This window comes from Solanum tuberosum, unplaced genomic scaffold, assembly GCF_000226075.1.
Source record: "Solanum tuberosum cultivar DM 1-3 516 R44 unplaced genomic scaffold, SolTub_3.0 scf00068, whole genome shotgun sequence".
Taxonomy (NCBI): Eukaryota; Viridiplantae; Streptophyta; class Magnoliopsida; order Solanales; family Solanaceae; genus Solanum; species Solanum tuberosum.
The window spans coordinates 591,687-605,907 of NW_006238994.1; the positions used below are offsets into that span (position 1 = coordinate 591,687).

At 31.6% G+C, this 14,221-nt stretch overlaps 2 protein-coding genes across 2 annotated transcripts in view; both read left to right on the plus strand.

Moving 5' to 3' along the window:
* The first annotated feature begins 4,314 nt into the window (after positions 1–4,314).
* On the plus strand, positions 4,315–9,160 carry LOC102595194 (probable glycerol-3-phosphate dehydrogenase [NAD(+)] 1, cytosolic). The gene is made up of 5 exons (XM_006345319.2): positions 4,315–5,713; positions 7,217–7,438; positions 7,984–8,231; positions 8,589–8,728; positions 8,819–9,160. Exons 1-5 carry the CDS (start codon positions 5,050–5,052, stop codon positions 8,937–8,939), a joined length of 1,395 nt encoding a protein of 464 aa, XP_006345381.1. The 5' UTR covers positions 4,315–5,049; the 3' UTR covers positions 8,940–9,160.
* A 2,652-nt stretch (positions 9,161–11,812) lies between these two features.
* The window catches only part of LOC102595516 (uncharacterized), a 4,457-nt gene continuing 2,048 nt past the window's right edge, over positions 11,813–14,221 (plus strand). The window contains exons 1-2 of the mRNA XM_006345320.2: positions 11,813–12,067; positions 13,452–13,760. Of these exons, the coding sequence (XP_006345382.1) occupies positions 11,904–12,067; positions 13,452–13,760 (473 nt within the window). The 5' untranslated portion in view covers positions 11,813–11,903. The remainder of the gene's footprint in view (positions 12,068–13,451; positions 13,761–14,221) is intronic.

Here is a 14,221-nt window from a genome sequence, read left to right on the forward strand (position 1 = left end):
AAACAAACAACTTGTTCTTAAAATTTATCAATATATAATATTTTGAATACAACAAACCAAACACTCAATAAGAAACAATCCCAGGACAACTTATCCCATCATAAATAATCCCAACATAATTTATCCCATCATATCTTATCCCATCATAACTCACATTCAAATCAAACAACCCCTTAAGGTCCGTGATACGGGCCCAATATAATTGATTATTAATCGTTATTTAACAAATATTAAAAGGTACTTCTATAGCATTCTGATCAATATTAATTAATACTGATTCTGGTAAAAAAAAATTAGTATAAAAAATATTAAAATAACCATCAAAGAATATACTGCATCATTGCATTGAATATTCAAGTTTGCTCGATCTGTTCAATTGAGACCTTATAATGCAATCACATTCTCTAGTCCAATTGCTGTTTTTGTTTCTATATTTCTGATTTATTCACTAGGTCAGTCTGGTTGGTTCTTTGCACCTGGTTTTGGTGTAGCAGCTATATTTTGATTCATCCTATTTTTTCAAGGATTTCATAATTGGACCTTGAACCCCTTTCATATGATGGGAGTTGTCGGTGTATTGGGGCGCCTTTGCTATGCGCCATTCATGGTGCTACCATAGAAAATACTTTATTTGAAGACGGTGATGGTGCAAATACATTTTGTGCTTTTAACCCAACTCAAGCCGAAGAAACTTATTCAATGGTCACCGCTAACCGCTTTTGGTCCCAAATCTTTGGGATTGCTTTTTCCAATAAACGTTGGTTACATTTCTTTATGTTTTTACTCATGAAAATATGGGTATAATATGGGTACACTAGTATTTTACCCAATTCATTTTTGCCCGTATCAAATATGGGCGGATTGAATTATTACCCATTTTAAGTTGACCCATTTTCAACCCGCCCAAATTTGACCCAACCCACCCATTTGCCATCACTAATGCCAGTCATCGTTATTTTTAATTACTCGAATGTATTGTTCATGATGTTGTTGGGAAATCATACACTTTTTGTTTGTTTCAGATTGGGTAATTTGACATATAATTACATAAATAATATGGACACAAAAAGCTCAAAGGAATTTGAGTGAACCAAAGATAATTGGCATTCATGATGTTATGACCAACTAGAAGTTTCTTGGGCTTAACTCACTTTTGGTGATCCAACTTGTAACAATTGAAGAGAAAGCCCAAAATACTCCAATATTAGGTCCATTACCAAATATCTATTCGTTTTTTTGGGCATAATACATAAATGTGCCTCTTAATTTGGTCTTATTTCATATTTATGTCCTCCAATTTTGGGTGTGTACAAGTAGACACTTAAACGTGTTTAAAGTTGAACAAGTAGACACATGAGTCCTACGTAACATAATACACATAGGACACCATGTATGATGCAAATTTTCACGTTAGTTGCCACGTAGGACGTGTGTGTTTACTTGTTTATTTTATACAAATTTAAGTGTATACTTGTGTACACTTAAAATTGTAGAGTATAAATATAAGTTGAAGTCAAGTTAAAGAGCATATTTATGTATTATGACTGAACACGAATATTTAGTATTAAATAATTTTCAGATTAAAGTATGTACTTTTTTCGATATGTTTTTGCATTCATACACACATGACTGAACACAAACATATATATATATATATATATATATATATATAAAAGAGTGTTAAATGATTTTGTTAGATTTGTTGTTAGACATAATACCTAAATAGACATTCAAATTTGATCATAGATGACAAGAAAACTTTTCAACTTTGAGTACATGTCTAAACACTTTAATTTGATTTCAAGTTTGAACTAACAACTAAACACTGTAACTTGTTCTTATTGTCTGTTGTGGACCCAAATGTTGAAGTGACACAGAAACTTCAGAGGTATCTAATGATCATTTTGAAAGGTTTAAAAGTGTTCAACTAACACATAAAATGTAGATGAGTAGATGTGTATCGCAAAGACCGGTGAATAAATATATCTTTAAATTATAATATAAACGTATGTTTATTAAAAAAAAGTATAATAGTACACGAAAAGGACGCCTCATATTTACTGAATCTTCATCGAGTTATTGCGGCCTACCAAACGACCCCTTAGTCGCATCTTATAATATAATATTACTGTTATTGATATTAACTAATATCTATATAAATTATGATATTACTGTTAATGTGGAATAATAATACTATAAACTTATCAAAATGACAATATCATCCCCCAAATGCTCTTTTCACAGTCATCACTGACATCAAAGATTAAAATTAGAAATAAAAAAAGAGCATCCAATATTTATTAACCAAACACATTATAGATTACACTCAGCATATCCCAATTTTAATTCAATAAAACGCAGCTACTACTAAATAATTCAGCAATTACTAATTTCAATAGTAGTATAATCCTAGCTATATCATTTCTTCAAAACGTTATCCCTGAATCGAATCACCCTAATGAATAAAGAATATAATCTTGAAATATATTTTTAGTACCCTTTACTCGTTTGTTTACAAAGTTTGAGATAATTTATCGAATAATTAATAATTAGTACAGATAAGTTATCTCTATCCTGGATAAAAACAATAATCTTGAAGTAACATATCTCGACATAAAATAATTAAATGACAAAATTACCCCTCAAACATTTTTTACACATCATTTTCCATATTTTTTACACTTACAAAAGATAATTTTTTTAAAAGGGAAAAGAGTCAATAATGTCCTTAAACTATGTGAAATGAAAAAAATGCCCTCCGTTTATAGTTTGGCTCAAAAATGCCCTTATCATCAATATTTTCTTTCAAAAATGCTCATGTAGTCAATTATTTGGTCCAGAAATGCACCTATAGTTACTAAACGGGTCAAAAAAGCCCTTTTCCGAATAAATATATTATTTCTTTTCTTTTTAAATACATCTTCTTCCTAATTAAAATATTATTAAAGAACCTTATTCTTGTTTTCTTTCTTTTAAAATTACTTTAACAAATATAAATGTAGGACATAATTTTTTTCTTCTTAATCTCATTTTATCAATTAAAATAGAATTATTTCATGTACCCTTCCGAGGGATAATATATGTCATATATATAAGATCATAGTATATCCATTATTAATTTTTATTTATAAACGATAAAAAAAAATTATAATAAAATAAGAAATTTTTTAATTTTTTTTTTCCTGAATTGAAGTAGGCTAAACATTTGCTAATTTTTTAAAGTGGTATTTTTGACGCATTAAATAATAATAAGGACATTTTTGGACTAAATTATTGACGGCAAGGTCATTTTTTATCAAAGAATAAATAGATGACATTTTTTGTTCATTTCACATAGATAGGGGTGTGTATCGGTCGGTTCAATTCGATTTTACGTATTATCGGTTCGGTTTATCAGTTTTTCAATTTTTAAATATGCTAAACCGATAACCAAATCGATAAGATATTTGTTATCGGTTTTTGGTCTTTATTAACGGTTCAGTTTTCGATTTAACCAATAAGAAAATGCTTTCAAAATAAATATATGACTTTTTTTAAAAAGAGTATATGACTTGTCCAACAATTTGATGCAAAAAATAAAATAAAAATAGAAATCAAATTACTCATTGAGTGCAAAAAATTTGCTTATAGTGTAGTTAAAGTATAGCAAATACTCACAATTCACAACCCTAGCCGTTGCCTAACCACTGCCATTGTCGTTGCAAACCCTAGCCGTCGCCATTCTTAATTCTTTAGGTTTTGACGTTGTCAACCTAAAGACTAAAGTAATACTAAAAAGTAAAACCTAAAAGGTAAATGGAGAGATCGCAGAGTTAAGTAGTTTTAATTGTCTAGAGTCCTTATAGTTATAGTCTAATATAATGATTATATTAATAATATTTTTTGTTTGATATTTATATATAACTAAAAATTAAAATAGTAATTTTTAATTTTTAATGGGTTATCGGTTAATTTAATAACCCATTATTAAAAAACCAATATCGAACCGATAATCCGATAATTTTTTAATAAAACCATTAAATAACCATTAATCCAATCTTTTTCTGATTCGATTTATCGATCGGTTCAAATTTTGACCGTTTTCCCTTTTATAAATAAACAACTTATTCTTAGAACGTAAGCAAAATATATTAGTACTTTACTACAACAAACCAATCATTTATTAGAAAATAAAAATAACACAATTAATCCCAACATACCTAATTTTGCGGTAACTTATTTTCCAGCCGAAAAAATTCACCAAATTATGAGAACTTTTCCAAGGTGGTTGAAAAGTAAGAAAACAAGTTTTTCACACTGCATCCGGCAAGAAAATGAACAGAAAATTGCATAATACTTGCTACTATTATTATTGACATTCACACTTGCCTCCTTTCCAAATCCATATTTTTCACATTTGTCAAAAAAAAAATTGCCAACTCATTTCTTGAAACGCGTGAGCTAGCTAGCTTCTTCATCTGGATCGGTTTTGGTTGAACATTTATTTATATACTACAAACTTCAAACCCCAATTCCTGTTGCCGCCTTCTTTTCCACTATAAAATGTTAACAGCTTTGGGGTTGTTTACCTAAAGTTGTCTAAAGTGTGACGGAGGTTTCAAAGTTTTTTTTTTTTTACTCTGATATTCATCTAGCTGTAATTATCTATGTTTTCAGATGAAACCCATGTGAAAAAAACCGTCCATTTATTAGTTTTGTTGTAGTTCTTGAATGCTTCAGTAATACACAATTGTGGTCATAAGTACCAAAGATTTGATTTTGATAAGGTTGTCTCCATTTTCTTGAAAACCCACGTATAAAGCTGTATGCTTTTCTTCATTTTGGGTATTTTGATATAATTACGAAATTAGGGGTTGATCCAATTGCAGAGGAGTGTTAGATCTTGTATGTGAAATCTCATATTGGCGAAATTGGTGGAACATTACAGATTTTTGTTTATGCATTTTGCTTTTAAAGGTTGAGAAGAGTTTAAGTTTGTGTATTTGCAATTGATTGATAGATTGAGTTGTTGGTGTATTGGGAATAGTTTGAAATTTGATAGAAAATAAGATGGTTGGATCTGAGGAAGTAGTAACAAGTCATGCTTACCCGAATGGGTTGATTCAAAGTACTAATGGTTCTTCTGTGGAGGAGAAGATTGATGAGCTGCGTCGAATTTTTGGTAAAGCAGATGGTGATCCATTGAGAATTGTGGGTGTTGGAGCAGGAGCATGGGGTAGTGTTTTTGTAGCAATGTTGCAGGATGCGTATGGTAATCTTCGAGAGAAGGTGCAGATTAGAATATGGAGGAGAGCTGGAAGAGATGTTGATAAAGCTACTGCAGAGCATCTATTTGAGGTGATCAATTCAAGGGAGGATGTGTTGAGGAGGTTGATAAGACGGTGTGCATACTTGAAGTATGTTGAGGCAAGATTAGGTGATAGGACACTACATGCTGATGAGATTTTGAAAGATGGCTTTTGTTCGAATATGATTGACACACCACTTTGCCCTTTAAAAGTAGTCACTAATTTGCAGGAGGCTGTGTGGGATGCTGATATTGTCATTAATGGTTTGCCATCAACAGAAACCAGGGATGTATTTCAAGAAATTAGTCGGTATTGGAAGGAACGAATTACTGTTCCAGTCATTTTATCTTTGGCAAAGGGCATAGAGGCTGAACTAGGGCCTGAACCGCGCATTGTTACCCCAACACAAATGATTAACAAAGCAAGTAAGAGACTTTTTTTCCCCATACTGTTGAGTTATTCTTCCAGACTTGTACTTTACATTTCCATTGCGTTATTTATTCAGTAAATAACTTTGTTGTTGTGAAAGTTACTGCAGCTGACTCAATTCTATCATGATTTTTAAGTTGAATACTTGGGAGCTGACATGGTTAAATGGAAGAATGTTTTTCTTTTTCCTGTTTGCAACGAGGGCAATCTTGCCTCTTCTACTTCTTGATGGATCATATTTTAATTGGAGTTAGTGAAATACATGACTGTTCCTAGGAGCATTTGATAAATGGATCTTTAGAGACTTGAAAAGAATTCAACACGTTTGTTTCTGATATAATACTTGAACTTATAGTTTGCAACAAACTTAGTTAGAAAACATTTTTCTCAGTTAATTTACTTCTACGTCACAGCCAGTATAAAGGGGACAAGAGGCAGCATCAGATTTCAGGTTTGATGAGTCAATATAATAGTCAAAGAAAAACTGTTCATCCTTATGTGGCAGCAGAATGAGTAATATGGGATGTCTGTTATGTTTTTTTATATTTGGGATAAAAAGATTCTTTTAAGTGACTTTGCTAAGTACTGCAAGCATTATGAGCAGTTTGCCTTTCAGCAATACCTTTTGGGAAAACAAGAACGGATGCTTAATAATAGTTGCTTAGTATAACCTTTTGTTAAGATTCTTGACTTTTATGCCTCCAGAATTTTAGTCTAGTGATAAGAGTGCAGCAGGTGATGTGTGGGTCAGGCACATGACACGAGTTCAATCTTTGTCACAGACAAAAGCAGATAGTTAAGTGGAGAAGGGTAGAGGGGCAGGTCCATTATTACCGAGTTGCAAACTGTATGTCACTGGCCGTCAAATATGTCTCTTGCTTATGGAAAATAGAATAAAATGATTTCTTGACCTTTATTTTGCTCATTACACTTAACTCTTCTTAGCTGATTGAATGAGATGTCACTATAAAAATTTTTAGGAACATAAGCATGCTTCATGCCTTTAGTTCAGCCTAAATAGCAGATATAATTATTTCTTAGTCAAGATCTGTATGGGGTATATATATGATCCTAATGGAGGTGTTTTGAAGGTTTAGATTCTGCTCTAACTACTTTTTAGATCACATGTAAGTACTTGTATGCACATTTTCCCATTTTTCACAATGATTGTGTAGTCTTCTCCCCTAGACCCCAATTGTGGGCTTTGTTTGATTGTGTTATTTACTCTTGTTAATGTCCAGTTAGATTTAATGTTGAAATATATTAATTTCACTTTACTTCCTGTGTGTGTATATAATTGTATTTTGAAGTCTTCAGATATGCAAAATTATTATTTGCAACCTGATTAAGCCACGTTGGTTCTTCAACCATTCTGTACTATTGATAGCTAAAGCGACATGCCTATGGTGTATATGGTTGAATTTGAACTTCAAAAATATGTGATCTTTAAGTTCTTTATTAGTGTTACTTATTGCTCACGTAACACCTATTTTTTGCAGCTGGAGTTCCAGTAGAAAATATCTTGTATCTTGGTGGACCTAATATTGCATCAGAGATTTACAACAGAGAATACGCCAATGCCCGGATATGTGGAGCTGAGAAATGGCGGAAAGCACTAGCGAGATTTTTGAGGCAGCCACATTTTATCGTATGGGACAATGGTGACCTGGTAACTCATGAGGTCATGGGTGGTCTAAAGAATGTATACGCCATTGGAGCTGGTACAATCTTTTCTCTTTCTGGTGCAATGTTTTACTTTACTTATTATCTGTTAAAAACTTTATAGTGCATAGATTTCTTAGAATTGGCTTATCGAGTTGTCTCCAGCCTAGACTGAGTGTGCAATAAGATCATCTCCTTATTTCCACTATCGCTGTTTGTTTACTTCCTTTTTTTTTTTGGAGATTGGGAGCTTTCAGCATTGTTGTGGTGATAAATTGCAGCTTCCCACAGTTTAAGCATTGTGACATCTTTAGTCAAATTCTAACTCACATGAAATCAAAGTAATTCCCAGAGAATTCTCATTAGTAAATATATTAAGGATGTCAGGGCATCCACAATGTGGCTGAGACTTTTTCTATACAGCAATATCCTGCATGAAATCATGAATATCATTATAAATGCTCTGTGTCCCTGGTTATGGCAGTATGATGTAATAATTCGATCTTTATTGAAACACCATAATTGAGAGATTTACATTAGGTGTTAGACTCTGTTGCTTAGGTACATTTGAAACCACACATTGACACTATTTCCTACTCGATAGGTATGGTAGCAGCTCTTACTAATGAAAGTGCCACAAGCAAGTCAGTATACTTTGCACATTGTACATCTGAGATGATCTTCATTACACATCTCCTGGCTGAAGGACCCGAGAAGCTTGCAGGTCCACTCCTGGCTGATACATATGTGACCCTGTTGAAAGGTCGTAATGCATGGTATGGCCAAAAGTTGGCCAAAGGGGAAATAAACCTTGAAATGGGTGACAGCATCAAGGGAAAGGGGATGATACAGGTACATTCTAGAATACTTAGCACACATTGACAAGCTATGAGCATGTGGCTGTAAATAGATTTCTAATGATAATTTACTCTTCTTAACTTCTGTTGCATATTAATAGGAGTTGATGTGTAAATTATTAGGGGAGTTTTTGGACATCGATTTGAAATCATGTTGATAGGTTTTTGAGGATCCGACATGCACCTTGAAATTGCTCTCTCTATAACATAACAAAACTTGAGCTGCATACCATGTGAATATATCGTTTCTGGTTTAGTTCACGGAGGATATCGTTCTGAACTAGAACTGCAAGAGAGTTAATGAGTATGTGGAATCATGTGTGAATGCTAACACCTGTATCAATTTGTGCAGGGAGTTTCAGCAGTAAAAGCCTTCTATGAGCTACTTAGTCAGTCCAGTTTAAATATTTTTCATCCTGATGAAAACAAACATGTAGCTCCTGTTGAACTTTGTCCTTTATTGAAGACATTGTACAAAATACTAATAATGAGGTACATGAGATTCTTGCCCTGCTTTCCCCCCACCCTTATGTTTGCAGTTCTTTTATAAGTAATCCGAGTGTTGTTGCATTGAAACTACAGGGAGGTTTCATCAGAGGCAATTCTTCAGGCCTTGAGAGATGAAACTATGAATGATCCACGTGATCGTATTGAGATTGCACAAAGTCATGCCATCTATAGACCTTCATTACTTGGGCAGTAGCTTTGATGAAGGAGCCTCTTAGCACACCAGCATCATGTACTATTCGACCATTCAAGTTGTTGCTTTGGCAGTGAAGTTGCTTCTGAAATTAGGTGTTGTATGTTCAGTCAATTTTGTAATATGGTCTTAGACAAATGGACCTGCTATCTTTGTAGCATGAGAATTGATGTTGTATCATGTTCTTCCATTTATTCAATCTTTCACTTTATTTATTGCTTTAAAACACTTCCTTTTTTGCTTTTTTCAAGCTCTTCAAGGGACATTTTCCAGCTACTTCCAACAATCAATATGTCAAAGAAGTAGTTCTGGGACATTGGTCATTCCAAAATTGGATCAATTTCTCTTCAACTCAAAAATTGAAATCCTGTTTAAAACATTTTTAACTGTATAATGTTTACTTTCTACAATATTAAAAATAGAAACTGAACTTACAGGTTAATTACATAGATGATTAGCGAACATATAATCAAAGTGTAGATAGTTATCGAGTCAATTCTGTATAATAAAATAAATCACCTAACTTTCACTATCCTCTTAACAATATCAAGAATTACTTTTTAAAGTGCCCATAAATTTTCTTGTTTTTTTTTTGGTAGAAACAAGAAAAGTTCTCAAATGAATTTAACCAAGAACCATATATAATAATATATCTGTATATATTAATAATAATAATTATTATCTTTTCAACTTCTTTAAACTGCTATATATGTAAAAAAACTTTCATATTTGTAATATTGAAAAAGTACTATTATTTATGTAGTTAAGTCTTAAGGATGGTCTTTCCATGTAATTTTTCCTATATATATATCATCATATCATATCATATCATCATTTATCATATATTACTATAAGTGGAAAGCTCCAAAGTAAAAAGTTGAATTATCATTTTGCCCCTTTACTAAATTAAAATTTGACTAATTATTTAATTAAATACAAATATTTTAATCACATAATGGTAGAATTTGAAGTTCATAAGCCCTTTTAATAATTAAATTGTTATTTTCTTGATAAATGAGTACATTGATATTGCTTTTAATCATAATCATAAATCTCATAACAGAAGAATTTGAAAAGTTATGATTGATAAAACAATGTAATCGACATTTTTCCTTCTAAATAGACTCTACTGTTTAATATTGAAGTAAAGAATTTGAAGAGGTGTCATCATATATCATATATCATTATATCATCACATCATATCATCATCATATATTACGAAAAGTGGGAAGTTCCAACCTTTAAAGTTGGATTACCATTTTACCCCTTCATTATATTAAAATGTTATAAATTATATACTTAATTAAATGGTAAAAATAAAATTATAATTCACCCAAGGCTTAATTACATGTTTCAGGTTCAAAAACAAAATTCTACGTGTTTAGATAAACAAAACATCAAAACATTTCTAATTCTTGGCTACGTTAATTTAGAAACAGTTAATATTTAAAGGAGACTACTTTTTAAAATGTTGTCATACTAAATGTTAATAATAGCTAAAATAAGGGAAAATGGTCTGAAAAATACTTCAACTTTGATCGAAATTGCTGTTACGATACCAAATTTTATGGAGGACCTTTTACCCCCTGCACTATTTAATAGTGTATTTTAAAGGTATATAGGTGCTCACGTGGACACGTTACTATTTATAATTATGCAATATTTATGATGTCCACGTGGGCACATATATACCTTTAAAATACACTATTAAATAGTGCAAGGGGTAAAAGGTCTTTTCCAAAGGTCAGTATCATAACAACAATTTCGGCCAAAGTTTGGATATATTTCAGACATTTCCCCCCTAAATTAATGATCAGAAATAATAATTTCTCATTTTACAAGCTTTCCAAAATTAGTTTATACATGTCCGAAATGGTTATAAATAGTTAAAAATAAGTTAATAGGTATATAATTTAATAAAATAATTACTATAAAAACTTGCAGTAGCTTATGACTTTATATGATTTTCTATAACACTAATATTATAAGTTCAAAAATACTTTAAAGAGATAAAAATAATTTTAGAAAAAGTCTTTTTCACCACCCCATTAACTACACATGCATACAATGTATGTTATTTATTTATGTCATTTATTAAATTAATAAATTTATATTATCTTGAGCTCGTAGTTATAAAATTTTTGCAGAAATTGAAGAGTTGTCTTTTCATTATTTAATACAAATTATTATATTTATCAGCTCACACTTTTGCATTACTCCTCTTTTACTCAACATACTTTCTTATTCATGGTTAGGTAATCTACTGATTTTTTTCTTCTCTTCCTCTTATTACAATTTTACATTTTTCATCCAATTTATTGATACTATTTTTCCTAATTTTGTGTTTCCTTTTTTTTAATAGAAGTTGTTGTGTGTAATCCATATTATAATGCAAAAAGAAAAATTGACTTTATAGTGTTTTAAAAAATATAGATATAATTGTTGTTATGCATTTCAAGTTTTCTTTATATTTATATACAGTTATACACGGTTGAATGTTGATGTATGAATTGCAGGGATTATTGCGAGATATGATTGATTAAACTCATTAGAAATACATATTCTTATTATGCTAATACTTTGAAATTTGAGGATATCTATTTTGATTTCTTATCTTATATATGTTTTTCAATTTATATTTATAATCAAATATTTTTTTTTATTTGAGATATACGTGCAACGCACATGTCCAGGACTAGTGTATGAAAAAGCAACTGATCAAATTATAAATACTTTTATCATATTCATAATAAATGATAATTAGTTTAAAATAGTTATTGTGAAGAAATTAAAATAAGAAATAAAGTATTAAATCAAAACTTAGAGGGGTGTTTATCCTTCCTTAACTACAGTATTCTATAGTCTTTTTGCAAACAAATATGTTTAGTTGTAATAATATATCATTCCATGTTCAGAATCTTATAATTTTTGTCCCCAATCGAAGAGTTTGCACAAGAAATAAAGAAGATGTCTTTGGTAGATTATGCATCCTCTGACGAAGAAGAAGAGCTTCACGAACAACCCCAAGAAAATAAACAACTTAGCAAAGCGGAAGAGCCCACCCCTCGACTCCCTTTGGATCCATTACCAACCAGAAACGACAATCGCCATCTTCCTCAGCCTCAAAACCAGTAACTTTCTTTTCTTTATGAAATTAGTATCCTTTGCAGCCAGTTAAGTTTTCTATTTGGGTATCCACTAGGGTTTTATTCTCCATTAAAGCATCCCTATTTGAGGGAGAATTTGTGGGTTTTTGTTGTTTTGTCTAATGGGACATGCTTTATTTTTCCTAGTGTTCTAGAACTTGGCTTTCGAGAGAATTTGTGGGTTTTTGTTGTTTTGCCTAATGGGTCGAGATTAATTTTTTTTTTTGTAGTATTCTAGGGCTTGGATTGTGGTTTGATGATAAAGGGGTGGAATTGTAGACCCCCCAAAAAAAAGTGAACTTTTTTATCCGTGATGAGCTATGAAAAATAATACTACTATTGTAAAGTGTTACATTAAAGATTTTTGGTAAATTGAAGCAGCAAGTGATTGTCATTGGTTGGAATAAGAAAGTGTTCTTGCTCAATCTTATTGTAATTGTGCTTGTGAATTTGTGTTTTCTAATGCCTAATGAGCTACCATAAAAGAAAATTTGTTAAGATAATGGAGCATTTCTTAATTGAATGATTAATAAGGAGAGGGACTGCCAATTTGCCAGCCAAAGGGGATAAGGACGGGCAGGGAAAAGAAAATGATTCTGGCCCTTTATTTTATACAAGGCATATTTCCGGGGTTACATCCCCTGCCTGATAAAACAATCCCATACATCTGCATTTTCTGGAATCAAGCTAATCCGAGTATTGCCCCACATGCCGCATAGCTCCCATAGGAGGTGGAGAGAGTATGGTACGGGGTTTGATAAAATAATAAGCTTGCTGGAATTTGTCTGAAATTGTGTTTTTACATTTCTGTGTAAAATTTGCTTAGGGCAACTGATAGAGCGGGATGTTTTTGTTTCTTTTATTGATAAGTTAGTTAGCATGGGATGTGTTAGTTTAATAGATTTTGAAGTTTAAACACCTAAAAGCACTTCGAAGGTTATAGTGAAGTGTAGAGCACTGCGTTAAAAAGAATGGCTTCTGTTGGCTGAGAATATCCCAAGTGAAAACTGGAGACTGATCAGTCCAGTAGTGTGCTATAAACCTTTTGACTTCTATAGTTCTTTGTGGTTGGATTATGCAATCATTAATAAATTTGCTTAGTTTTAATGGGGAAAGTAATCTGAAGATCTGACTCATGCAGCTCAATTATAAATATAAGTATGCTACTGTTGATGATAAGTCGAAACATATGATCTTATTTCTTCACCCTTTATGATCTATTGAAAAGTGAAAACTATGGATGATATGCATTTAGAGGAGGAACTTTTAGTCATAGAATGATGAATTGCAAATTTATACTATGGCAATGCTTCAACTTGCAAATTTATCCTATGACAATGCTTCAATTATATTGAATTTGCATATGCAGGAGGACTAGTTCGTCTTTAAATAAAGAAGCATTACACTCGTCAAGTTTATCGGAGTCCTCCGAACTGAAACTCCCTGATGCATCACTTCTATTAAATTCACCTACAATGCCAGGCCATCTTGGACACAATACTGACCATTCTTCCCTAGTTGCAGCAGCCATGGCTGAAAATGCAACACGGAAACGGGATATAAAGGTATCAGCATCCACTTATCCACGCAGTAAGATTCCTAAAGGAACTTTGCCTCACATGAAGAATGTCCCTGAAACAGGAAGTGGTCTTCTGCTCCCACCTCAACTTACCGGAAGGTCAGTTGTATACTGAAATTTTGAGTCTCATTGCATGCTCTGTATTAAGTTCGTCTATTTATGCAAATCGTATCATGTATCATTATTTGTTCTGTTTATTGTTTGTTCTTATCAGGGGCGGCTCTAAGGCTTGGCCAGTGAGGCCATTGCCTTGGGCCTCAAAAATTTGAAGGCCCCAAATTTGTTTAAATTATTATTATTAATTTTATTATATATTAATATAGTTTATATAAATAAAATTGTTATGGTATATTTTTTATTTTATTTATTTGAGAGTATTTTTTACCAATAAGTTCATAAATTCTCATAATATTTTCACTCATTATTTGATATATTTGTTTTAACTTCAAATTTTAAATTATATCCTTTTTATATTGGAACTAAGTTATATATATTGATAACATAATGATTTTTTTCAATCTTTTCTTGAACTACGTGAACACAAAAATATTCATGCACAA

Coding starts and splice junctions, on each gene's coding strand:
- LOC102595194 (XM_006345319.2), top strand. CDS start 5,050: ATGGTTGGATCTGAGGAAGTAGTAACAAGTCATGCTTACCCGAATGGG. Junction 7,439..7,983: donor TGTATACGCCATTGGAGCTG/GTACAATCTTTT, acceptor CCTACTCGATAG/GTATGGTAGCAGCTCTTACT. Junction 8,232..8,588: donor AGGGAAAGGGGATGATACAG/GTACATTCTAGA, acceptor CAATTTGTGCAG/GGAGTTTCAGCAGTAAAAGC.